The sequence below is a fragment of the Liolophura sinensis genome, chromosome 3 (genome assembly GCF_032854445.1).
Source record: "Liolophura sinensis isolate JHLJ2023 chromosome 3, CUHK_Ljap_v2, whole genome shotgun sequence".
Taxonomy (NCBI): Eukaryota; Metazoa; Mollusca; class Polyplacophora; order Chitonida; family Chitonidae; genus Liolophura; species Liolophura sinensis.
The window spans coordinates 16,291,241-16,318,788 of NC_088297.1; the positions used below are offsets into that span (position 1 = coordinate 16,291,241).

The window sequence follows — 27,548 nt, forward strand, 5'->3', positions numbered from 1 at the left end:
AGCTTTAGTAGAGATAGGCTGCTTTTTTTTGGGATGGTAAGGACTAAGCGATTCGTAACTTTATTTACCTCCAGAGACATCCCAAGTACGCGGAATACCCCATTTCTCATCACACATAAATGGTAGTAGTCGGTCGAACCAACTTCAACACGTTTGCCATCAAACAAGATGCTCACTCCGGTGGGGATTATAAACCATTTCGAGTGGAATGTTATCTCGCGAAGGGCGATTTTAAGGCAGCCGTCGAGGTTGTTAAGGGCTTGAGGTAGCGTGTAAGGTTTCCCCGGAATATTTTTGCGGATGTAATTACCATTATTAAACTCGAAGGCGTAGATTTTACCTTCCTGGCCTTTGAATTCGATCTCCGACACATCTGCCAAGTCGCTTAAAGACAGGCACGCAGACTTAGTACCGACTGCGTCCTCCATACTCATTGTATTTCTAGGGTAGCACTGAGGTACCCTACATTAATATACTTGCCGTCTTTGTCTAAAAGTGCCACGGTCAAGTGCGTTATATAGTCGTCGCGCAAGGCTTTGTACTGTGGGTTGGGAAATGAAACCGTCTTCCCGCAGTTTATCCCTTCCCCAGTCAAGGCGACGGCCTTAAGTAGTGTTGAACCGCCACCGAAATCTGAGGTTATTCTCACGTTTTCTGAGGTGCTCAGTTCATCCAAATGCACGAAGACTTCTTTGTGTGTGATCAAGTTAGGTAGATTGTCACCCTCCACAACCCCCCAGATATCCTTCTTCCCGTTGGAGAACCCTAAGATGGGAGCAAGCCACGTGAGCTGTATGGTGGTATTTCTAGGAAGGGTAAGGACTAAGCGTCCCGTTCCTTCATTCATTTTCAGAGAAATCCCATGCGGGTGGAATATGTCCGTGTTCAGCATACAGACATTGTAGTAGCCCGTCAGCACTTCAACACGTTTGCCCTCAAGCAAGAAGCCCACTCCGGAGAGGATACTCACCCAGGCCAGGTAAAATGTTAAAAAGAGCGGTTTTAAGGCGGCCGTCGAGGTTGTTAAGGGCATGAGGCAGCGTGTGCTGTGCTCCATTTAGAATGTCATTCAATGTGATGAACATTTTAGCTACGATGAACAGCGAGGCGTACGGGTTGAATAGAGAGGCCACTTACAACGCCGGAGCATTTCATAGTATCCAAACCCACGCAGCGCAGCTCACGCGATTTGACATCTACATCGATGAAAAGAAGGCCTTTCCAGTCCAGTTCACAGATGTGTTGGCTAAGTACCGGCTGCCACAGATAACCGACAATGACATTGTTCGGGCCTGGAACACCAATCCTATGCAATTCTGGCAGAACCAAGTGAACTTCGCGGTCTGGTGCGCAACCACGGGCTGTGGCGTCTCCGTAAAGGACCATCTTCTCTCCCCCGACAAACAAATAAGGGCCCTGTACACGTTCCATGTGTATTACCAAGTTAGGCGGATCTTGGAAGAGATCCAGGCCCCCCTGCTGCAAGACAGAGTGTGGGCGACATTCCAAAACCCCTACGACAAGAGGGCCTATGAGAGGATTTGTAGGGAGTTCCGCGCAGATGCGCACACAGACTGGAGGCGCGGTGGGGTGAATCACGGTCTCGGAGTGGCATATTACTATATCACGAGAACGGGTTACAGCCCCGTTGGCAATGAGACCTTTGATCCGAGCAGGATGTCATTCTCTAGAAAGCCTACAGCGCTCCACGTTGACTACGTCCAGCAGGATGCCGAGAAGGCTTGGGCGTCGTTCATTGCCGACAAATCCCAAGGATTTATGCAGCCGGGCATAGAGTGCCTAAACGATTCCATCCGGAAATACACGTAGGCTGTTCTAGGCGCCCAAGCGCAAACAAGGGCGCGTATTCTAGGCACGGGCACAGCCTTCGACGGGCAAAAACAGTTTGCCGCGAACGTTGAAGACGCTATTTCCTCTCCGATCGACCTTCCGTCTGCTATCAAACGCTACCAGGACGTGCTACAGTATGCCGGGAGGTCTGTAGACTTTGTGTATGGCATAGGCCTATATATGGCCCCCAGCGACATGCTTCTGCAGATCGGCCATGTGGCGAACTACAACAACAAAATCGTCGTGGCCACAGAGGACGAGAAGCTAGGCATCAATGAGGGTGTGAACGCTAAAATGCCGCCTACTTTGCACAAGGGTGCACCTTCCCACGGGATGGTTGAGCCACAAGAAAGCGTCCCACCTTCCCACGTGATCGTTGATCCACAAGAAATTGTCTCACCACCTTCCTTCGTTGAGCCACAAGATAGGGTCCCACCACCCACTGCAGGAAAGAATCACGATGCGGAGAAGACAGCCATCGCTGTCGCTGGGGTTGGTATTGGCTTACTGCCTCTGTGTTAAATAATTGCGAACAGCCATGAGCATTAGGCCACCTACTGCGATGGTTATAGCCCAGACATTATCGGCCAGCCACCCAGCTGCTTTCCCGAGAAGGTTCAGTAGCCAGGACACGATACTTCCAATAATACCCGGAATCGCAGCGGCAGCCTTCCTAGCCAGCTTGCCAAGGGCTCGCGCCTGGGACTGGAGATGCTTTTTCACCCATTCTTTAAGACCACGCCCGTTGGGTGGAGGTGGCGTTGGCTGGATGCCCCCGCCGGACCCGCCAGTCAGCGCCAACTTTATCGCTAGCCCCAGTGTCGAGATCGCCATCCCAATTGGCGTGAGAATGGAGACCACGGTTATTCCCTGCTCCCGGAAGAGGGTGCGGACGCGCTCGGCCAGAGTGGTATCCTTGTGTAGGATGCGATCGATCGTCTGCTTGATGCGGTGTATTTGCGTGCGCAGGGCTTCGCTCGTTAAAGAGGCTGCTTCGAGCAGGGCCACCCTCTCGTCCTCGAGATTCCTTATCCGGTCTTCGATCTCGCTCCGCAAGGCATTATCATCATCAGAGACCGCCCCCAACTTCCGTTTTTCCTTTGCAATGTACTTAGCGAGACTTGACAGCTTGGCGAGGTTATTCGTGTGTTCGCCTTCCGAGGTCTGCAGTGCCTTGTCAAGCCCCAGAAGTTCTCGCATGGGAAGAGGAGGGTCGTTTATCGTTTGAAGAGCCCGCCCGACCTCACTATCCGTCAAGCTTGTTTCCAGTGTGTGGATAGCATCATCGGCCTTTTTGGCTGCTTGGTTTAAATCCTTCAGCTCTATGATATCTGGCTCGGCGGCTGCGGCAGGGAACTCTGAACTTGCTGTCTCCAGGGCTGCGACTGCTGCCGGATGCAACGATGGCTGTTTTTTGCTTTTTTTCCAGTCTTTAAAGCCCAGCTCATCCCGAATAATTTTACCCCCTCCTCTGTTACTGGCGATTGTTGAGAGGGCTAGCGGTTCACCTGTTCCTTTGTTGATGATTTCCAGATCGGGGTAGGCCACGAGTCGTAGACGCCCTTGGACAATCTCAAACTTCGTGCCCTCGTCAAGAGGGAGTGGGATAAGTTCTGGATACTTTTCCTTAAAGGCTCGTAATATTCATTCACGATGGGCTGCGTCAGCTCTCGTTGAAGGTTTCTGGGGGCTGCACCCCGGCTTTGTTGCTTAGGAACATCCATCACCTGCAAGGAGAAGGGTCTGCTCGTCGTCTATGTTGTTCTCCTGTCTGGCATCGTTTTTGGCGTTGTCCTCTTTGGCGCCGTGGAACGCCGGATTATCAAAGTTAAAGTCTGCCATAATCCTCGTATTGAACATTCAAGGTATATCTTCAATACACACAATCGGTGCATACGGATGCAAGCTAAACCCTTTCAGAACACTCCGGAAGCCTGGTGGGTACAAGGTGTACGCAGTCCTTGGTCGTCACCAACAACCCGAGTACGATCGACCAGAATCAACAACTCTTGGTCCGCTTCCCCAACCTCGGCGCAAGTGACGTTATTGTGCCCGGTACTGTGCGCTTGGCCTTCTCGATCACGATCAATTCATCCGACCCGAACGCCACAGTGGTCGGGAATCTCGGACGCGCAGTAGTCAAGAAAACCACAATCAGAATCAGCGGGAATGAGGTAATGTCCATCGACGACTCTGATGTGTTTCATTGCTACGGCGACTTATGGCTGACCAAAAACGAACGGCGGAATGCGGCCTACCAAGGCATCGGCAGCGAAAACATGCTTAAACTTCCAGTCGGAGCGGAGGACGCAAGTGACGACAATGCTGGAGAAAAAGCTCGCGCCTTTGGCAGCCGGTTCCACATCGCGCTAGACTTTGAGCTTCTAGATGGCCACATGCCATTCTACCAGAGTGCCTTGGCCGACCGACTGGAGTACGAACTGACGTTCAACGATTACAGCCCGGTCATCAAGACAACAGACGATGACACGACTTACACCATCGACAACATCAGCCTAGAGTTCGTAATGATCACCAATGAGGAGCTCGCTAGACAGATCTGCACCCAGTTTGCCGGGGGCGTCTCCATTCTGTATGATCGCGTCCTCCGCCACCGAAAGTTTGTGAAGGACAAGTCTGATACTCCCTGGAACATAAACCTGAACACTCCAGCGAGAGCAATGAAGGGCATCCTCATGCTATTTGAAGCTAAAAGAACCCCGTGGGGGAAGTGGTCGGAATCCTTCTACAACCCAAGTAGAAGTCACAATAGAAGGGGTCCCCAATCAGCTGTACCGCCAGGGCATGCGGGCGTACCAGCAATGGGTCGAGGTCCAGAGGTTCTTCGCCAGCTCACCCCTTAAGAAGCGGGACCCTAAGGTAGCCAGGGTCGTAAAAGACTTAGGCCTGGCAAACGTCTCCGTGGAAGAGCTCTTGACGCACAAGCACGCCTTCTGGCTTGACCTTCGGCCAAGCGACGATGACGAGCTGCATGGCAGTGGGAGGCGCGTTCAGAACGCCAGCGAGGGGATTACGATACATGTGACAAAAGAGAGAGAAGATCCCGGCGTGTTGAACGTATATCTCTATGTGATTATGGACGCAATGCTGCACATCCAGAATGGTAGATTCGTAAACGTGCTTTACTGATGACGCCCACTGCGCGATTATCTGTGGGCAGATTATATCTCTATGTGATTATGTACGCAATGCTGCACATCCAGAATGGTAGATTCGTTAACGTGCTTTATTAATGACGCCCACTGCGCGATTATCTGTGGGCAAACGAACTGCGGCAAAACAGTCTTCGTGCTGGACCTGCTTGAGGGCCCTTTCCGCGGTTTCTTTCATCACATTGTGATCCTGTGCCCCACTCTTAAGCATAACAAGGCGTACCGGCGGCGATGGATACTGTCTAACCCTGAGGTCTATTGTTTTGATCCCGGCGAGCGGCTCAACGAATGCCTGAGAGCTTTCTACAGATTGTTCAAGGGGGAGCCCACCCTATACATCATCGATGATTGTAGCACGTTGGAGGCGATGAAGAAAAAACAAAAAATGCTGTCGTTCATGGCTTTCTCGGGCCGTCATGCAAAGCAAAGCGTTTGGTTCCTCACTCAGAAATACAACGGCGTCCGGAAAGACTTTCGCGAGCAGACAAGGTGTGTGGCTTTATTGCACTGCAAAGATCAGCACTCGTTCAACGAATGCCTGGGGGAGAACCACATCATTTAGGCCGAGAGTGAAAGGGCACAGGATTGGCAGAAGCTCAAGAACAATCCGCATTCTAAGCTCCTGCTAATGACTGATACGCCCGCCACATCTAAGATTATATATTAGACGTAGTCGCCCCTACGTATTAATAGTGGATGCCGACGAGCTTATAGACGAGATTCTGGGCGCAGAGGAGGAGGAGGAGAAGCCCAGCCAACAGCCCAGCAAACATGCACAGCAGCTCAGGTATAGGCAGGCGGCACTTGCGGTGGGTGGGTAGGTCAACCTATATCTGGGAAAAAACGTAACAGCCGCTGAGATCGACGCCATGAGCGACGAAGACGTTGAAAGGTTGCACTCCCGGTATGAGGCTGAGCTCGGTGCGCGGATGGTTGACGGTCTCGGAGGTATATTCTTGAGATCATATGTAAGGGCGGCCGGCTGGCTCCTACCAATCCCACCCGAGAATCGACCAAAGCTCATGGCACAGCTCGCCACCGACCCATTTGTTGAACAGACGCTTAGCAGTGCTAGTTGCTGGCTATACTACTGCTATGGTAAGTACTTAGCACCGATAACCATGGCGCTGACCGCTACTTAGCACTGCTCATTTGAACACCACATCTGTCCTAGAAATGATGATCCAGAGGAACATAAGTACAACGAATCCGGAAGGCCCGAAGGAAGTGGAGGGGGTGACAGCGGATTCTACGATTGACGGCCCTGCGAAGAATTCCCAAAAAGTCGCTGCTGGTCGAGCGGGTGCTGCATCGAGAAAGGCCAAGGCTGAAAAGCTTAAGGACGAGCTTCGCGAGGCAAAGGCTGCTTTGCTTGGCGCAGCTGATTCCACCAAGAAACAGCCGAAGGAACCAGATTCTACACAGGAACAGCCGAAGGAACCGGATTCTACGAAGGCATCCGTCTGGAGGGCGCCCCTGGCGTTATTAGGCGTTGGCAGCCTTACAGTGCTAGTGTTGCTAGGCGTGTGGCGCAGCCGCTATACAGCATGAGGTGCAGATATTACGCCGCGTGCAGATATCACGCCGCAAGAAAAGAATCTCCATTTGAATATACGACGCGACCCTTTCTATATAGATCAGCATGTCTACTACACCCAGTGAAGGAAAAGTGCTAGTCAACGCTCTCTACCACGCCGCTGTGGTCTCCCTCCTGGCTACTGGGTACGCTCGTCTTGGCCAGATGTTCCTGAAAGGAGCCCTCCCGAAGCTGGACTTAACACCCCGTGACGCCGGCATGTTCATTGCAGATGTAGGCCTGGCCATGTTTCGAAGGAACTGCGAATTAAACAAGGGCTCCTTCCTCCCAATATAATCAAGTAGTAATGGCCTCCATGGCAATGATGATGGGCGGCGCCCTCGTAAACGCTTTGGCCTTCAGCAGGAGCAACTATATGTTTTCGATGCTGAGGTGTTCCGGTGTCGACGAAGAGCGGAGGCGCCATGACCGTGCTGTAGAGCAGCCCCAAGCCGCCCAGGAAAAATGGGCCCAAAAGCGCACTAAGCGCTTGGACTGGCTCAATGATGAACTCCGCCGCCAGGGACACGCCATCCATGCTTTCCGGGATATCGACGCTGCAATCCGCGAGTATTCTAGGGTTACAGGCAAAACTCTTACACGCGATGCACGCGACGTGCTGCTGGGCTCAGAGCCACAGCTCTCCGATTTCTATGTGCCTAGTGAAGATCAAAAACACCGCGAGATGACCTTCGTCATCCTGGGGATGTGTGTGGTTGGGGGCGTGAGTTACGGAATCGCAAAACTCACCAAGTAATCCGAACTGACTGTGCCGGACTCACCATCGAGCTCCTCGACGTATGGCAGGCACGATCTTAGTAGTGAGGTGGTTCTGCGCACGCAAAAACGCCGCGACGATTAACATATTTTTCGTCGCAAATCTGTTAGGTCTGCTAGAATACCTTGATGACATGGCTAGTAAAGTGTCTGTTCGCCTGGCAAATATCTACTACAGCCCTCGTGGGTACTGGAAGGGCCACGTGGACATCCAGAAACTTGCCACTACGACTAAAGTCTCCGAAGATGTGGTCTGGGCCTGGCTGAAAAAGCAGGCTATCTGTCAGGTATACCTGCCTCGTCCACGAAAAATACCGAGGCCTATGTTCGATGTTTCCACACCGAATGACGTCCACCAAGCCGATCTTCTATTTCTACCACATGATAGGCGAGGCCGGAAGCTGTATAAGTACTCGCTGACAGTTGTTGATGTCGCTTCTTGCTACAAGGAGGCGGAACCTCTGGCTACTAAAGATTCCAAAGAAGTCGCTGATGCTCTCTCGCATTTACAAGAGGGGACTCCTGAGATGGCTGAAGCTTCTCCAAGTTGACCCTGGGCGCGAGTTTATGGGTGCAGTGAGCCAACTGCTGGCCAAACACGATGTCACAGTCCGCTGAGTCCGCGTGGATATCCACCGAGACCAAGGCATAGTGGAACTTTTCAACCGTACTCTGGCTGAGCGGCTCTTTGGACATCAGTACTGATTTAATGAGCAGAAGATCCGCGAGGGTGTTGGCGTTCGTTATCTCTATCAGCCTGTAGAGCTGGAGGGCGACCGCTGTCGCGCGACTGATTCTCTCTGGTCTCTTGAGATATATCGGCTGGGGCTCTCTGTCACAAAGCCTAATGAACCCGTGCTGTACTATCTAGACGATACATTGGATGGTCCGCGACGGGGATTCGTTCGTGAGGAGTTGCTTATAGTGCCTCCTGAAACTCAACTTTCCCCGGATGGGGTTCTACGGTAGTTCCTCGAAGTCCCATCCTGCGGTCAAGGAGGCGAATAGCCATAAGCCAAGGTGTGGACACCATCTTCGGCTATCCAGCGCTTACTATTGAAGGGGGACAGTGAGACCTTATTTAGGTGCTGCCCATAGATATGGTGGCGCTCTGATCGCAGCACGTCCATACCGTGTCGGAAGATCTTTTCCTCGAAGAGGGCCTCTTTGTACTGCTTATGACAGTTGCGCTTTTCCACAACTCCCTTTTTCACGCCCTTGGCCTTCTTAATGTTGGCTCCACATGCCTCCAGAATGGAGTACATCTTGGGGCGCAGACCAATGTATTCTGTGATCTGGCGCCCCGTGCACTCGTATTTCATTTTCCCCAAGACCTTCAAATTTGTTACGCTGTGCAGGGGGTGGTCTTGTGGGTAATCTGAGGTGTCGTACAGGTTTGCATTCTCAGCCATATCTCTTTAAACAGATTCAGTCTGACTCTGGAGTAACAGACTATCCGTGTCAGTGTAGAGGAGCTGGCAGCGCTCTCCGTACTGGGCCTTCATGTGGTTGTAGTAGAAGTCGTACACCAGGTGCTTGGAGAGGTCTAGAATGTTCATGCCCACGTAGATAGGTCGGTTTAGGACTAGACGGGTCTTGTGCATCTGAAGCGCTGCGAGGTCATCATCAAATATGTTCGCCTGTGTGAAGCTCGGGCTGGCTACCAAGCGTCGGATCTTGTCTTCTTCAGAGCATACCAGCTTGACGTCCACACGCTTCCGGAGGTTCTCCATGGTTTTTCCGAAGACCGAGTTGTTCATTAGCTTGTACAGGTCCTTCTCGAATTTACTCACGGCTGTTTTTCGGAGCTCGGTGTTCATCCTGATATAGGGTTCCATCCAAGGGCTCTGGGCGAATCTCAGGGCCCGGTGAACCTTTGTCAGGCGCATTCCCAGAGATAGATACAGTTGTAGATTCTGGTATTGCAGGACGTACCGTTCCTTGTTGCGGAGGTTGGGGACCAGCTTTTCAACCTCGGTAGGCGCTTTCTTGCCGAGAAGACCGTGCTGATAGTCTGACATCCACCCCTTCTGGACCACCAGACATTCCGGGGCTAATGGGTAGCCGTTATGTGCGTTATGTAGGTCGGCCGGATACTCTATGTCGACCTCTAGGATGTAACTGGAACGACTGTCGTGGGGGTGGGTAGCAATCGTTTCACCGAGACGCCGCGCGTCATCTACCCACTGGAAGACGCCCGTTGGAAGGAACTGACTCATAGCCCAGCCATATAGATTATTGGCGTCTAGGTATTGGATGTAGCTGTTTGGACTTTCGGGGTATCCCTCCACCTGCGGATTATTGGCTTTGGCGTATCACTTACTTACCATGGAGATACCCTCTCGCCATCCCTTCTCAAAGAAGAGATGTTGGTCGTAGTCTGTCAACAGCTCCAGCTCTACCCCGGCCTTCTTTAACAGCGCATCCCACGAGAGACCTGGGCTTGTAAAGTAGTGAGCAGGGTCCAATCCATACTGCCGTAAACAAGTCTTCCGGAAGGCCTCAAACACATCGGCCAACAGGAGCACGTCTGTGCGGCAGTAAAAGTCTGTGTAGTCTCCCAGATTGGTGCAGTCAAATACCTTCCATACCTGTTGAGCGTGGATGTAGTCCTGATTTCTAATGCCTCCGACTCTGAGCTTACCGTAGAAAGCCTCTTTGGGTGGGAGGCTGGACTCGTCGAAGCGCTCCCAGGAGTCCATATACTCATAGGGGTAGACACCCTTACGCGTGAGTAGCTTTCGTTTTTCTTCGGCGGGCTCATACCGGGTTGTGATGTGGAAAGCCTCAGGTTTGTTGGCCTTAACCAGGTTGTCAAAGGAAGCCAGTAAGAATTGAATGCTGTCAATGAAGCGGAGCTGCCCCAGCGAGAAGGAGATGTACTTTTCCGTGTTGTTGGGGATGCAGGAGATGCGGCCCTCAGCCTTACGTATGGCTTGCATCAGGAGGTGCCCGTCGTAGCCCCGTAGGTTGTGGAAGACTACTGGTATGGCTGTCTTGGGACCCAGCCGAAACTTTAGGTTGCATGCGTTATGGGCCGCGCCTCTGTACTTGCCGGTGATGTGGCAGTGATTGCGCACAGAATCGGCGCCTAGAGGCTTCTCACACACGTGGCAGGTTGCAGCGTTGTTGTGGGCCTGCCAGTCTTGGGGAGTCATATTTATGGCTATAGGGTTGGCTAGAACATTTTTGATTTCCCACTCCTCCTGTTGGAGAGCTCTGAGGAAGTGTTCCGTCGCGTTAGGGCCGTGTATTCCACGGGGCGTTTTTTGTGGCCGTCGCAACGCACCACAACATAGCAGTAACTGCAGGGCTCGTGGTGTTGAGTCTTTTGAGTGCTGCTCTCTGTAGGTGACGGCGGCGGGCCTTCAACCTTTTTGGTCAGAGCCTCGAAGTCGGCATATATGATGAACGGAGCCGGTAGCTGTTTGTGGTGGTTCTGAAAGGTGAACTTGTTTTCCCCCTCCTGGGGCATCTCCACCCTCACCGCCGTCTGGCCAATCCCTCGGCATTCCGGCTTATGCTCCTTGGGCAGGTCCTCCCTTTTGTAACCGTGTAGGCAGCGCTCGCAGGAGTGTTTGCGATTTCGCGTCTTACTTCCTTGGAACAGGAGATGATTGAGATCTTTTATCCTCGTATAATGGAATTTGCCTGCCTTCTCAATCAGCAGCAGATTGATTCGGGGCGTGTCGCCGGGCTTCTTGCTGAGTCGGTGCAAGATCACGCCCTTGTCCCACCCGAACACGTTGATGGCGATGTCGTTCTTTTCCTCCACTTTAGGGATCTGAGAGATGGGCGTGGGGGCGTCGATCCCACCAACGTCAAGACCATCATTGGTGGGATACTTTGTTGGTCTCTGAGAGTGCCCGGCGGCTGGAAATAAGGCAGACCGGAGTGCCCATCAGAGGCAGTCGTCGTCTTTGTTCTTCACATTGATGACTGTTTTCTTATCACTCACAGCTGCAGGTAGGGGGATGTAGGACCCGCCTCTCAGTGGCTGATACCTTGCAATGTCAAGCCAGAGTGTTTGCACGCTATTGACAACTCATCCTGACCCTCGCTGTGTCCATTTTTCTAGCACCTCTTGGATGGTGGGGAAGGCCTTATCTAGAGCCCCGTCAATGTCACCAACCTCTAGGAGGGCCTCCTGTTTGCTGTGGAGTACTGGGCTGGTATACTCTTCACTACTATCGGCGTGGCCCTTTCCCAACTGAACCCTGAGGCCTAGTTGGAACTTAATCCCGTTGAGTGCCCTGATCTCTTCTTCTAGCTTCTGGCGAATAATAGCTCGAACTTCTTCTAAGAAGGCTACTGAGCCCGTCCAAACGCCTTCGGGTACGTTCATCAACCAGACCCGGAGGAGATTCCTTATGGCCCTGTCGGTGTTAATGAATTCTAGTTTCTTTTCGCCTAGCAATTCATCCAACTCCTCGTTACTGAGGAGGTTCTTAACATCTTGCTTCAACTCCTCGTTACTGACGTCTTGCTTCAACTTCTCGTTACTTCGGGAGCCCTTGCTGTCTTTCGGCCGCTTCAACCCAGCCACACCCGTTTGATACCTGTCGAAGATCCCCTTCAGTTCTTCCAAGGCAATGCAGAACCGTGGGTACTTGGGCCGCACACCTATGAGCGTCTCAAACTCCTCCCGTAGTGCTCGTGCTTTTTGATGATGTTTCATTGTATGCCTAGTGGCAGTGCCTATCCAATATGAAATTTCGATAGCTGTTTGTGCTCGCCGTTGTGCAATATTGACGTATGCCTAGTGGTGGTGTCTCTCTAATAGGAAATTTCGATAGCTGTTTGTGCTTGCTATTGTGCAATATCGTCGTATGCCTATTGTGGTGTCTCTCTAATAGGAAATTTTGATAGCCGCCAGCCGTTTTAACTCGTCCAAGAAAGTCTTGCGCCTCCGATGCCTTTCACGCGTCTGGACATTATGATATCCACAGGCCCCGCAAAGCCGAAATTGGTTTTTAACGCCCCGACCACAGCAAATACATGGCTGGGTGCCAGGACTTTTATGCAGACGGTATAGGTGGAAGCCGCAGTACTCCCACAGACAACTCTTTCCACAGAGCTCTGTAGAACCAATGAGAAGCCACCGGCAATTATTGAGACTCTTTGGCATGTTGTCTTGCTCCCCAGCCGTTTTATACCGATCGAGGAACCCCTGCAATTCTTCCAAGGCAATGCGGGACCGTGGGTACCTAGGCCGCACGCCTGTGAGCGTCTCATACTCCGCCCGTAGTGCTCGTGCTTCTTGATGATTGGTCATTGTACGCGCCGTTCTGCAAATATCGCCGTATGTCTAGTGGCGATGTCTCTCTAATAAGAAATTTCGATAGACATCAGAACCTCCGCTGGGGTCTTGGGCCTCTATTTTGTTCTGGGGAGGGCCCCAGGGAGAGGGTGTGCCAGAACCCCTATTCTGTATACTACTTGTCCCCAAGTAAAATGAACAGAAACAGACCAAGTTTAACACAGCCTATGAAATGTACAAACCCATTTTTCGCAGTTTCAGACATTAAAAGTGTTGCAACATAAACCGTCCACATTCCGTTTATACTTGTGGGCTTAGATGAGCCACACAGCGCCATCTGTGATGTCCAATGATTATTATTTTATTCCATTAGTATAGTATCCAGTGTACATGCATGTTTGGGTGTGGTGTACAGCTTAGTCGGGGTAGTCAGACACGAGTAAATCAGGTCACGGTGATCCATCCATCAATCATTCCACACCTCAACCATCAGGCAGGCAGGCAGGTCACCCCCAAAAAATCGCACCGACAGGCTCTGCGGTTCATAACACGGACCCTCTAATGCAGCAGTGAGCGAGGTTTTTGTTCTGATCGGCTGTGCCTGCGCCTTGTATACATTGTTGCCAGCCTGCCAGCCAGCCTGCCGGTGCGCCAGCCAGCCAGCCGGCCGACACAGCCGGGAAGTAGACCCTTATACATGTCACCTACATGGAGTAGAAACCATATGTACACACCATCTACATGTGATAGAAAACACATCTACATACCACCTACATGGAGTAGACTCTATCACCTCAATGAGGAGCCTATGGGCGAACCTAAATTTTTTTTAATACATAATACATAGGAGCTATCTGAATAGATATCAGCCCTATGGGTCGGGAATCCTTGACATGCTGAGAGACGTCTTCAGTGTAAGCTCGCAGCACCTGCAGTCGTCCCTCATTAACCCTATCATCCGCAAACATACTACGAAGTACACCCGTGTAGCTTTGTAGGTTGGTGACGACAGCTACCCAGTCATTCCATTGAGGCGTTGTACGTAGCTTCGCCAGGCTAGAAAAGACATAAAGAAGACACCGTCGTTATTCTAATGTTGTCACCGACCGAACCCTATCCACATCAGTCAAACTATAGATAGATAGATAGATAGATAGATAGATAGATATCACTTAACGGGTAAGACATAACCAACACAAGAGACCAGGGTGAAATGTCAACCTTAAAACTTTTCATTTTTTTCGAACTCGAACAGTGAACGCATGAACGAATCACCAATATGAAAGTCCCGACACTGGTTAATGTTTATAACGCGCACAGCCCTAGTCACCTTCCTGTAAAAACACAAGAATGAATGAAGGGAGAGGAAAAAAAGAAACAAAACAAAAGTGGGTAAGGGTGGTGCGGTTAAAAAAAAAACACTCACTGGGCGGCCTGGGTGGCTTGGTTGTTAGGTAGGGTCGTCGTAGGCTGATCGTCAGGTACAGGGAGGTTGTTGGCTGTCATCAAATACTCCACGTACATCTGGGCGAATGCCGGGTTCGATTTGTTGATCGGCGTCTCATTTAAAAACTGCCGCAGTTGGTCTTTCACACTCTTCTCCACAGCCCACGGGAGGGAGGCTGCCTTACGGGCCTGGCGCATGAACTTGACCGACATAGCTCCCTCTTTCAGGTAACGCATACGGGCTTCGTCCACGATACTCAGGGCCAGCTCTCGGCTCTCCAGCAAGGGAGGTCGTGGAGGAAATGGATCACTCGTGGTGTTGGTGGGTTGTTGACCGTACACTTCGCGCTGTAACTTGAGGAGGTGGGGTTGGAGCGCTACATCGTAAGCTTGCCACAGCAAGGCTGTTAGCGCCGTCTCAAGCTCTGGCTTTAACGGCTCCGCCTTTTCCACCGGCACGTCGGGGATGCTGGGGGCGGTAGTAGTAGTAGCAGCAGCAGTCTCATCCTCAGCAGTCTCACCATCAGCAGTCACAGCAGCAGTCACAGCAGCACTCACCTCTCCATTCTTGCCCTCCTCCTCCTCCATCTCTATCTCTTGGTGCTCTTGGATGTCGTCGTTATCTCCAGCCTCTACCACCACCAGCAACAAGGCGTCGATGTCGGGGATGGCCTGGACCAGTTTTTGCCAGTAAGTCCGGTACTTGAGCGTGATACCCTCACTCGTCGGGTAGAGTGGACCGTTCGGACGGTAGGCTCGCCATTTCTTCACATGAACATACAGGACACCCTCCGAGGTCGTCAGCGTGGACGATGGATAACGGCTCCCGCACTGGTAAACCCGCCTCAGGTAGATCAGCAGCCAGGGTCTTGAGCCGAATCCACCCCTCCCCGTCAAGCCTGACGCGTTTGGGTGGAGCGTTCGGGTCTGTAGGTGATTGGCAAATCTCAATCGTCTAGTTTCTACACACCCCCACCCACAGCCAGGCACACCTTCTTCTTCTCGGGAGGCTGTTGCTGCTCGGCAATGGTGGATAGCTGGGCAGGTACAGAAGCTAAGCGTTTCATCCTGATGGTAGCATGCAGGGGTTTCATGGTCGTAGAGCGTTTCATCTCTGCAGTCAGGTAGGCAGTGTAGCAGTCTCTCTCTCTCTCTCTCTATCTCTCTCTCTCTCTCTCTCTCTCTCTCTCTCTCTCTCTGCAGGTAGGTCGGGTCGTCAGCAGGCAGGTAGGGCGTCAGGTAAGTCTGAGGATGCTGGTTGTCGTCTTCACCGGCTTTTATCCTATCCACGCGGAACTCAACCACACGCTGATTGGTTCATTTTTTCTTACATAACCCCTTCTCACGCGCGGATTGGTCCGTTTTGGGGGCGATCCATTGGTCCGTTTTGGGGCAAATCCCGTTCACCCATTGGTCTGTTCGGCGGCCGCCGGCAGGGAGTGATGTCACACCGGGGTACGGGCGAATCCTCAAAACTATCAAACATGACTCCTCAAAACGACACCAAACGTACATTCCCTACTACTAACACACATATTCTGTTAATTCAACACAAAAATTCTATGAGACTAACAGAACATAGTGTTGTATATGACAGTTTATTGTGTTATAATAACAGAATACATTGTAGCATCACCCAGACAAGACACTTTCTGTTAAAAATCAAGATTGATTTTTTGAGTAAATTTGGACCGGAAAGGAGTTTTACCAGCTTCTCATTGCCCATGCATGATGTAAGTGCATATTACAGTTACGAAGTAACAAAATTGGTTAGCCACAAAACGCATTACATTTTTCATAGTCAGAGAAATATTTATTCATTTATTTATTTGATTGGTGTTTCACGCCATATACTCACGCCGTATATTTACGCCGTAAATATAGAATGTTTCACTTATACGACGGCGGCCAGCATAATGGTGGGAGGAAACCGGACAGAGACCTGGGAAAACCCACGACCATCCGCTGGGATGTGAAAGATCTTCCCTGAAACCACCGGAGAGAAAGCCAACATGAGCTTGACTTAATTCACAGGGACTACATTGTTGAAATAATCATAGGATGTGAGGTGTATACATGTGCCTGTTAAATCTTGGTGGTTGTCTCAAACGAAAACCTTACCGCCGTCATACAAGTTCAAAATGTTTGACCACGGCGTTAAACACTGATCGATCAATCAGACAATCCCATTCTGGGGCGAGTTTTCTCGGACGAAGATTCGTCCGCTTCATTTATCCTAGCCGCCGAGCTCTTATTTTTGCTCAAGCGAAACAAGCTTATACACTCTTTTGGTCTTTAAATTATATTTACATATGTAAAGGTCATCGTGTCCCAGCGGGCAGGCTTCACTTATCCTAAAGTTTTAAGGAAGTGATATTTTAATGTTATTTTCAGAAATCATGCGAGATAAATAGACCTAAGATCGTTGTTGTGCAATATATAGTGTCTCTGCGTTGATCAAAATCAAAATTCAGTCAAAATGATTATAGAATAAGCACAGCAGTCTGTGAGTGTGATTATGCGTCTCGTTATTCGAACACCTGCGGCTGATTGCAGTTTTATTTGAACGTACGAGATCATATCTGTTTTACACATTAAGGATTTGATATTAAACGATGTTTTTGCCGTGGAAAATGTCTTGTAGTCCCATGTTTTCTTTCGAATTTTTAAGAGTTCGGAATTGTAGAGAAATTAGTTTATTTTATATACTATGCCGGTTTTGATGTCTAAAAAACTCTGTTAAATTTCCGTATATATCTTAAAGGGTTGATGCATGTGTAAAGGGAATAACCTTTATTTTGTAGTGAGAGTAATCTCCCTTCCTGAAGGATACGGTGTGCTTGGAGACCTCCGCCCACTGATCAACAACATTCGACCTGTGTAGGCACTACGGATTATTTTTACCGATTGAGGTAAATTTTTCTTTGTTACTCATGATATATTGGCGAGAACATGACTGATAACATGTTCTGTAATCGTAAGAGGTAACTGTAAAAGGTTATTATGAAACGTATTGTAAGAACAGGCTGATGTTTTCTTCGGACAGTGTTGTCTGTGTAAGCCACGTGACTTTGTACGGCGAAGTCCATGTTTCCAGTCTTTGTCGCCTTTCCTTGGGAATTAGCGAATACACTAGTCTTTAATTAAGTACATGTAACTGTGACGCACATTAATTTGTATCTCTGCGAGGGAAGTTTGTCAAGGTTGTAAATAGGGAATTTCAAGAACAATTACCTGAGCGGTTTGTGATTACTGTATTTGTAGTTACTTTCGCATGTAGATGATGAGCTGGTTAATGCGATTGTCAGTTTCAGTTATTTTAACTGATTTTCCACTTCGTCCGAGTGACGCCTGTGTAACTTAGTAGTTTTATACATGCACAATGTTATAAGCATTATGTTGTACTGTATTTGTGTTACGGTAAGGTTTGCATTCATTTACTGTAGGTGGTGTACTTTGAATGAGTTATGTACACTGTACGTAATATCAGGTATCCTTGATACAGTAGTATTTACCATAGTACGGTTATTGTACAGTACATATACCCTGTATTGGTTGAGTTCCTTTCTGATTTACACCTGTGTAGTCATTCTGGCATTAGGCATTACAGTTTTCTGTTTTATTTTATTGCTCAAATCAATTGTTGTAATACAGAAACTGTGTTGAAGACAGGCCAGAGCCGATTGTAATACATGTACTTATGCAAGTATGATGTAAAATGTTGTGTTCATGGAAATAAACCGCCACTTTAAAGTTTACTACATTGATAATGTAGTTATGTCCCTAAACGTCGCTACTACATGTACATTTGTACTTAGTAATGGACCAATGCCAAAATTGTGTCCAGTTGTCTCCCTTGAATGCTGTATACATGTACAGTTTACTTGAATCATGCACACCTGTTTTTAAGGGGAAGTAATTTTTCTTGTTCTTTGTTTTTATTATTTTTTTTGTAGCAACCACCATGCCCAGCGAATGGGGAATCATGAAAACAGTTTTAACACAGTGTTTTTATCACAGTTTTGGGCAAAACAAGCTGGTAATGTTTCCAGGTCCTTAGTCATTTTCGATTGGGCAAACCTGGAATGAAACAAAACATTTTGCACAACAATAAAATCAGATGATTCCAGAATAATTCGACGCGCTCCTTTCTGGGAGTCTGGAAGCAGTCCATATTGCAAATAGTTCAACATAGGGCTAATGTCGTTATCCACAGCTTGCATTTTAGCTATGCTTTCAACGCTAAAATCTGCCTCTTGACCAAGCTGGTGACGTCTGTGCGCTCTGATTGGTGTAAATTCTGGTCATGAACCCCTGGCACCGTTACAATGGGAATTCCGGCTTCAGTGTCGGTATCATACACATGAGCTTTAACCTCATGCGAGCAATTTACACATTGTTTCTGTGGTTGAGCTGAACAGTTTGCTACAATCTCGGGTTGTAATGTAACGGGTGGCAAGGTTTCATCCACTGAGGTGTCATCCCACTCAGTTAAATCCTGTAGTTCACCCCTTTCTGGCATGAGAATCGGCGGAGAAATCTCCTCTAGTGATATGGAAATATATATATATATATATATGGAAAATGCGGGTTCTCTTCATCAGGACTGGGTCCCGCGGATCCAAATTCGGCGTTCGGGTGACAGCGCGACAGTGTGTCAGGCACCTGCATCTGCGAGGCTGGCTTGTATTCAATCTTGAACTTGAACTGTTGAAAAATTGTCGTCCAGCGTTCGTAGATGGCGCCGTGAAATTTCTTCTGAAACAGAGGTTTCAAAGCCTGGTGATCACATTCTAGCACAAACTGGCGGCCTCGCAAATATGAAGCACAATCAGTGATAGACGTGACCATGCCGAGAAGTTCAAGTTTTGTAGGTCCCTACGAGCGCTGCTATCGCGTCAAAGCCTTTGAGCCAAACCCTATAACATGAACAGTTTCGTTATTTGGATAGCGTTTATACAGTATATCCAATGTATCCAATCCCAAGACTTGAAGTACCCACAGTCAGAAAAAGGAGTAAATCATATCCAGGAAAACAGTAAATCCGGTATGGGGTATCGAAAATCCATTGTTTGACTGTTCAAGTCACGGAAATCACAACAAAAACGGTATATGGATAAAGCGGCTTGCTTAGATCCAGGAACAAGACCTTGTTTGGCATTTCGTTTAGTCACAAGGACAATCGGGCTGGTGATAGGCAAGTCCTCAGTTTCATTTACTGTAGCAATAACACCCTGTGCCAATACTTCATCCAACTGATGCCTCAACACTTCCCTTTTATCAGGTGAAAACCGACATGGCCTTTGATATTTTGGCTTGGCGTCAGGTTTTAAAACAGTATTGTCCTCTACCACATGTGTTAACCCCAAAGCGGGATTATCACTGGTAACAAAAACATCCTTATTATCATACAATACTTTCTGAAGCTGCTCACGATTTTCAATTGACAAATTACAATTAGAAAAATCAAAATGTGACAGAAATTCAGAAGGAGTAACACGGGTCTCCAGCTGCGTGTCAGAAAACGATAATCTGCAACATTATTCAACTTCTCAGCGTTAGACACATTGTTAACAACATCAACATTTGGAACATTTGAAACATGAGAAAGAGCAACATCCTCATGTGAAGTATACACAGATACCTGGTTTACAACATCAGACCCGTCAAACATGTACTATTTACTGGTGAAACTTTGTAGTCAGAAAAAATCAATGTAAACTCTGCCAATACGGTACGTCTAGGCAGAACAATTGATTCTGCAGTAGGATTACACACTTTTACAGGTACAGTATGGGACCTTGAAACAACAACCACAACCTTGGAAACTAAAATGTTGAGTTTCAATACAGGGCTATTCTGAGTACAAATTCCCTGTAAGCCCATACAAAATGTGCTCGGAACAGAAGTTGTTATTATTGCTTCAGTACGCGGCGGCAAAGTGACAGATTCCCTACAACTTTTTTATTTTTGTCCATTTATTTCTTGATTGACTGAAATCTAAACTGAGACTTTGACGGCTAAGGAATGTAGTTCCCAATATCAAAGGCTGCGACGTCTGCCGTAATATGTGAACAGTAATTCTGGCATGACCTACTGGCAGTTTGACTTTATATTCATCTAATGACTGATGTGGTTTTAATGTCAAATGGTGAAACAGTTTAACTTCAACTAGTAACTGTGGATTACTCTAAGCATCACCACGTGTTTAGCGGAGACGAAACAATCGTTCTAAGGTAGACCACAACAGTTTATCTTCGCATGGTAAAGAATTGAACCAAATCAGGGCGGGGCCTTGGAGATGCAGGTGGCAAAAGAATGAAATTCTTGAAGAAATTTCTCTGCATTCTCGTGACCTAGACCACCAAACTTAGTGATGTCCACTTTGATGTAATTTGACATGTTGCTGATAATAGGTTGTGTAGGCTGTAGACGGGGAGTGGAAAACACGGGAGAAACAGGGAATGGACAAAGCCCATGTACAATAGAATTGTCACCTGTAATCGACTGATTGATAAACACCGGTCAGAGGAGTGAGGCGTTGATGATCAGCCATCTATTGTGATAAGCTGGACGGCTCCATGGCATTCCTCTGACACAGAACTCGGAAACTGTCGCACAGTTCGGCATTGAGCAAAGTTTGGCACAACCACACCGGTGCAAGTGCGTCGTGCGGATATGTTATAAAGTCCGACCTTTGACAAACTGACAAACTTCACGTTATGTGACACACAATGTTGGTGTGAATGCTATAGACTGCACCAGTGGCCTCTTGGGCGTCGTGGACAGCTTTGTGCGAGGGAATGCAAAAATTCCCTACTGGGCCTCCGTGGCTCAGTTGGTCGCTAGCGCAGCGTGATGACCCAGGAGTCTCTCAATAATGCGGTCGCTGTGAGTTCAACCCCGGTTGCTGGCTTCCTCTCCGGCCGTATGTGGGATGGTCTTGCAGCAACCTGCAGATGGTCGTGGGTTTCCCCCGGACTCTGCTCGGTTTCCTCCCACCATAATGCTGGCCGCCCTCGTATGAGTGAAACATTCTTGAGAATCAACCAATCAAATAAATGAATAAATCCTCTGGTCTAAGTCTGATTTGAACCTGCTCCTGGTGTGTAAGTGAAAAGCTACTGAAAAGCCAGCAAAGCGCCATGAATCGTACAAAAATACAGCAGGGAAACTGAATTAATAATGACACTGTTTAATCAGTTAATGGCTAAATTGGTTGGTTTTATTGTGTGACAGGAATATAAGATAGAATACCAAAGAGACAAAAATCCCGCGAAAAACAAGGACGTGGTATATATTAGCTTATTCATAATACATAAATCATGTTATATGATTGTTCTCTAAAAATCCCTACCCAAGAAAAGGAATTAATAATGAAACTCTTTAATCAATTAATTGCTAAATTGTTTTCCACACAGCGCGACCTGTCGACGTTGTATAAAGATGAAGAGATATTGCATAGGATATTCTGTAGTCTTGTTAGTCAAACATATCCATGTTCACGGTCCATTAGCTAAGGTTATCATGAAGTAATCGCCTGTACACTTCCTTGTCCAAGGAGACCAGGTGTGACCGCTTTGGCCTTCAGTGAGCATATATATGTATACACACGTGCATGTATATACCAAGGTCCCAGTGAGTTTAGTATAGTGTCGACATGGCTGCAAACTACACAGAGTTCGAGTCTTGGTCGCCCAGCTTGTCCGACAAAGTTATAATCGCTGTGATATTCAGCTGTATTATCCTCACAGGTGTCCTGGGCAATGTACTCGTCATCGCTCTCATCCTCTTCGTGAGAAAAATGCGCAGTGTTGTAAATCTGTGCTTAGCCTCGTTAGCCCTGGCGGATCTCATCGCTGTCGTGTTTTTACCAATACTGCCTTTAGCCTGGTTGTTTGACTTGGACAACTCTTTCATGGGAACGAATTTCTGTAAGTATACATAATTGACGAGTATGATTATATATGCCCCGCCTATCGTGGACAAGACAAAAGAGGTAATATTATGTTTACCGGGACCACACTTAACGTTACCCACCTTTACGGCAAACATGCCGAGAGGGCTGAGCCCAGAATGGCCTAAGCGATCTTAGACTTTTAAATTAGACAAAATTTTAATCATTCAGTTTGACATTGGACAAATGACATGTTTTAAACACAATAACGTCCGCTACAGATGGTTAAACCGAAAGTTCCACCTGAGAGGCACAAAACACGCCCACTCACATCTACACACAGAGAAAAGTTCGGGTCAACTGACTCAATAATCTGAGTTATACAGTTGAGCTAATTTCACTCAGTAAAACTGAGTCATATGACCAGGTCAGCTGAGTCATGAAAGACTCACTCGGTCAGTCATAAAACTCACATGAGTAGTCACCTGACTAATTCATTTAGTCAAAAGACTCACTAAACTAGACAAGACTCGCTTTCATGGTCAAAAGACTCGCTCATTTGCACCAAGGACTCCTTCCGCTGGTCAATGGACTCTCCGCTTGTCAGATAACTCATTCAGTTAGTCACATGAATATACAATAGTCACAGGACTACCTAGACTTGTGATAACGCTGCTCTAATTAACTACCGTCTGACGAGTGACTATAGCCTGTTAGCAAGATATAATGGCCAATTCATGCTTTCTTTCTCTCCGGTGGTAAGCGTGAAGGTTTGCGAACATACTGCGCATGGTAGTGGGTTTCCCCCCAGGAACTGACCAGCTTCTTCCCATCTTTTCCTGGCTGTCATGGTGTAAGTGAAATATCCTTGACTAGGGCGTAAAACACCAATAAGTAAAATAAATACTACAGTCATGACAGTAGGCCATTACACAACAGAATTTTTATGTTTAGCACAAATTTTTGTCTTTGTCACTGAATTTTAGAAATATCCATGCATAAACTGAGGCCGGGAAAAAGAAAAAGAGAGATAACAGTGAAGTCCACTGTCAGTAAAAGAACAAATACAAGTACTGGTCTTCGGGACCGGTAAATCCAGGATCAATCCTTGATCGAGTCACGCCTAAGACTTTAATAGAGGAAGTTGTAACTTCCTCGCTTGGCGTTCAGCATGAAGGGGATAGTTCAACGACTGGTTGACCCGTATCAGTATAATGGCTCGGGCGGTGCGGCTTACTTGCCTTCGGTAAGTCGTCTCAGTGAAGCAGCACTAAATAAAAGACCGGTGGAAATCCGTCCTGCAACAAGGAGGCTTATTACACGTGCATGCACCCTAAGGATTCCGTCGTCGTCATATGACTGAAAAATTGTTGAGTACGACGTTAAACCCCAAGCACTCACTCACAAGTACTGGTACTATCCGTGATCACCATGCACTCTCCTGGGTTCAAATACAAGGTGGCACTGTTCACCAAGAGAAGCTTTCGTGTACTACATATAGCAGTCTCAGATTTACATGTAAATCCTCTTTTCTGGTACTATCCGTGATCACCATGCATTCTCCTGGGTTCAAATACAAGGTGGCACTGTTCACCAAGAGAAGCTTTCGTGTACTACATATAGCAGTCTCAGATTTACATGTAAATCCTCTTTTTCTGGTACTATCCGTGATCACCATGCATTCTCCTGGGTTCAAATACAAGGTGGCACTGTTCACCAAGAGAAGCTTTTGTGTACTACATATAGCAGTCTCAGATTTACATGTAAATCCTCTTTTCACACAAAAAGTACAAACTGTCTTTAAGTAGATGGTCAAACGAAATGACGTATTTGCCATACTTTGGGTGAAGTGCCAAAAATATTTATTTAATTAACAACAGTAGTTTTAGATCACAACATTTATGACCAAAGTTTCAGAAAATGCAATCTCATCTTCTTCAACATCAACTTGTACTTAATATCTCACTAAGGGGACCATCTTTGTTTAAACATTTATGACCAAAGTTTCACATAGTGCAATTCTAACTTCTTTGACATCAACTTCAGGTGAATATAACAAGGTTACTTATGTTCAGCGTTAAAAATATCATACCAAGAGCTCTTAAAATCCAAACCTAACTTCTTTGACATCAACTTCATGTTAATATACAGACGAGGTACCAAGTTTAATGTTAAACCTTTTACACCAAGAGTTCTAGAAAATTCAGTTCTAACTTGGTTAACATCAACTTAAATGTATGTTAATATTATGTCGACAATGTGGACATGTTTGTTAAAACAATTACACTTCTAGAAAATACAATCCTAACTTTTGTAGCATCCACTTTCATTGGTGCATCAACAAAGTGACCACGTACATTCGTAACCTTAACAGTGGAATGAATTTGTTAAACCCATTAGAGTTTTTCTTCCAATTTAACTGTCACAAAACATTATTTGCTTAACTTACACAGCAGGGTCAACACTTTCCTTGGGGTAGTTGAATCATCTGTGAGGTTAAGTATAATCTTCTGTATGAATGTCAACGTATTTACCAGGCAAGAGGAGTAAGAAATGTTGAACAGGCCAGCAAGCATTCAAAACCCTGTACAAGGTCCAGAGGTTTGGCTACAACTTCATTCTCTGTGATGACTGTGAACTCTGCATCCTCAAGCAAATTCCTGTTGTAAACTAGGACAGGTTCCTTGACATCCTCTGGTTTCTGAAATAGAGTGACAGTTTTGTTAAATCTCAAAGGGAGTAAAAAAATATTTTGCAGAATACAGTTTAGCCACCCCATGCTGATATTAAAGAAGTAGTACAGTTACTCTGGACTCATTATGGTATGATCATGTACATGGATACATGCAGTGTTATATAGCTACATAACCTGTGTACTGTTACCACACATGTCACTGCTACGTGGTACCAAAATGTTTAAAACTGTACACTGAAAGTTTTGCAGTGTAATATGATGTCTAACTTCTAATTACTAGAAGAACATAAACAACTATATTTTTTCACCAAAACTTTAGTCGGTGTGAAATTTTTGTGGATAGTCAGAAGTTTAAAAGCAAACACAGTGATGAAGTATTCAAAAAACTTACCTCCTCTTCTACACAAAGCAAGTTCCCAGTTGTTCCTTCATCAATGCAGGTAATATGAGCAGGGCTCCATAGCCTTCCAGTCCTGACCAAAATCAAAAGATTTTGACATTTAGTGTTGCACTATAACTCTTGTAGCTTTTACGTCTCAGATAAGCTGTCTGCTTTTATAGTTTACAAACAAATGAAAGCTTGCACTCTATTTCAAGGTTTTACAGTTTTCTAAGCTAAACTACCAATCACAGTTTCTTTACAGATGTATGCATCTTTTGGAATGTTAGCTCTTCTTTCACTCAAATATCTGTAAAGTCATACTAGCTCTATTAAACACAATATTAATAAATAAAAGAAAAGATTAACATTTAAATCAGTTGTTTTGCAATAGGCTGTACACATACATATTTATTTATTTATTTGATTGTTTAAGGTCATACTCAAGAAATTTTCACTTATTTGATGTCAGTCACATTGAAAGGTGAAGGTAATCTGGGTAAACCACCAACCTCTGACAACTTATTGACAAATTTCCCCCCATGAGCACATCAGTGCAGGTATGTACATTACATTTGTGGAAGGGAGAAAAAAAATCACTGTCTTGCCGTAACACCCCAACTTCCAATTTAATAGCGCAAGACACATGGAGTTATCAGAGAACTGTATAAAAAGGTCTAACATCAAACTCTACCAAATAGCAACCCTAAGTAATATATTGCAGAAAAACATTTTAAAAACCAAATGTTTTGAACAACCATATACATCGGTACTTACGTGCTCTATCACTTTGACTTTGGGAATTCTCGATAGCCAGTGAGACGGATTTCTTTATATCTGAATCACTTGCCATCTTAAACAAACCAGTCCTGTATTTTCCTAGGCGTTTGAGGAATTCAACATCTAGGTCCAGCTCTGTCAAACGTTTAAATTCTTGAAGAACCTATAATTACATAAAATACACTTTTTACATCAATGTAAGCTTCTACTAATATATTAATTATATACTGCGTAAGATCGTCCCCATATCTTACTCTCTGGAACAGGGATTTCCAAAATATAATTTTCACAGGTAATAACAGAATATGCACTCCCCTTTGGCATTATTTCAATTAATTTAACCATACTCATTGGTCATTAATATGACTAACATTTGCTTAATCCATTCCTGTTAAGTGTTGCAAACCTCACTGAAATGCACTTTAGACATGACCCAGCTAGGCTGGACTCTACTTGGACTGACAGATAACTGTAATCTGAAAGCTAAGATCATTTTAAACAATATTCCTCATTTAATGACCACCTCCCCAAAAAAGCTGTTCCAGTACAACAAAAAATAACCCTGTATAATCTCATGTTACCTAATGATTTTGTTTTGCTTAATTGTACTGCTTTTCCAACTGAATGTGTGATAGTGTCAACATGGCGACCATTCTGTCCATGTTGATTTCACTGCTTGCAGCCAAAGGTATATGGTTCTCAGTCAAAGAAAAAAGCTGTGAAAGATATTGAAGAAGCATATATGCATTCCCCCTCTCTTTCTTCTCCTCGGTGGTAAAAAGTTGTGGAAAAAATGTAACTTCACAGTACACAACTACATTATCCATATCCAAAGTTTAAAAATTCTATGCTGGAGATCTTTAACATGTATATCAGACAAACAACTTCACCATGCAGCGCTCTCTTTAATAACAAGGGGCAGATAACTTTGTAACCTTTGACAGCGCACACTTGAATTACAGACTGTTCCTACACAAGGCTACACAAGGTTGACAAACCTACAGTATGTCAAGCAGTCATTGAGAAAAAGACTTGACAAGAAACTGAAACTATCTGGGGGATAAAAACTCTCACAGATTAAACTAATAAAGAGCTGTATTAAAGTAGGCCTAACAGTTAGAGTTGTATTAATTATATATCTATAATTTAGGCTACTGGTCACTCCTCCAGCTTTCCCTTTCATAACTTTCATAAGTTACCACACTCCTTCAACCTGATGCTTACATTCATGCATGGCGATGGAAATAAGACAGCCCTACATAACGGTATCGTCCCGTCAATGGACAGAGAACCAGTATCACGAAAAAGTATGGTTGTGTCAAGTAAACTACCAATTCATTAATGATGAAACAATCTCAAGAAAGCTTAAGCATTTCGATATGTTCTACGCTATTAAGATCAAGGTTTAGCCATACATTAACCTGAATCTCACACCCCTTTCAGTTTTCTGTACAGTTTTAGTTTGTTGTTGTTGTTGTTGTTTTTGTTTAGCCCTACAAAGGTACACAAGTGTATAACGCTAATGAACAACAGCGGACTAACAAGCAACGAAATTCAACTATCGTACAAAATGTTTCACGATTTCTAATGAAATGGAATCTTACCTATCTTTCCTTCAGATTTTTAAGTTCTTGATTTCAGCTTACAATTAATTTCATGTGCCTAGTTATTCTCGATAAACAGCGGCGATAAACAAACAGAAGGCGCCAAACTA

At 46.3% G+C, this 27,548-nt stretch overlaps 1 protein-coding gene and 1 long non-coding RNA gene across 3 annotated transcripts in view; one reads left to right on the forward strand and one right to left on the reverse strand.

The window, feature by feature from the left end:
- The window catches only part of LOC135464236 (mitogen-activated protein kinase 1-like), a 79,290-nt gene extending 61,458 nt beyond the window's left edge, over positions 1–17,832 (forward strand). The window contains exon 11 of the mRNA XM_064741741.1: positions 16,888–17,832. Coding sequence (XP_064597811.1) covers positions 16,888–16,909 — 22 coding nt within the window. The 3' untranslated portion in view covers positions 16,910–17,832. The remainder of the gene's footprint in view (positions 1–16,887) is intronic.
- A 4,070-nt stretch (positions 17,833–21,902) lies between these two features.
- Positions 21,903–27,548, reverse strand: LOC135463894 (uncharacterized). Of its 2 annotated transcripts, XR_010443609.1 has the most exons (5): positions 27,439–27,548; positions 25,832–25,997; positions 25,067–25,148; positions 24,430–24,681; positions 21,903–22,015 (listed from the first exon to the last, which is right to left on the reverse strand). It is a non-coding gene; the product is annotated as an uncharacterized LOC135463894 (long non-coding RNA). The 2 variants fall into 2 exon arrangements; XR_010443608.1 differs by lacking the exon at positions 21,903–22,015 and having other exon boundaries at positions 23,389–24,681.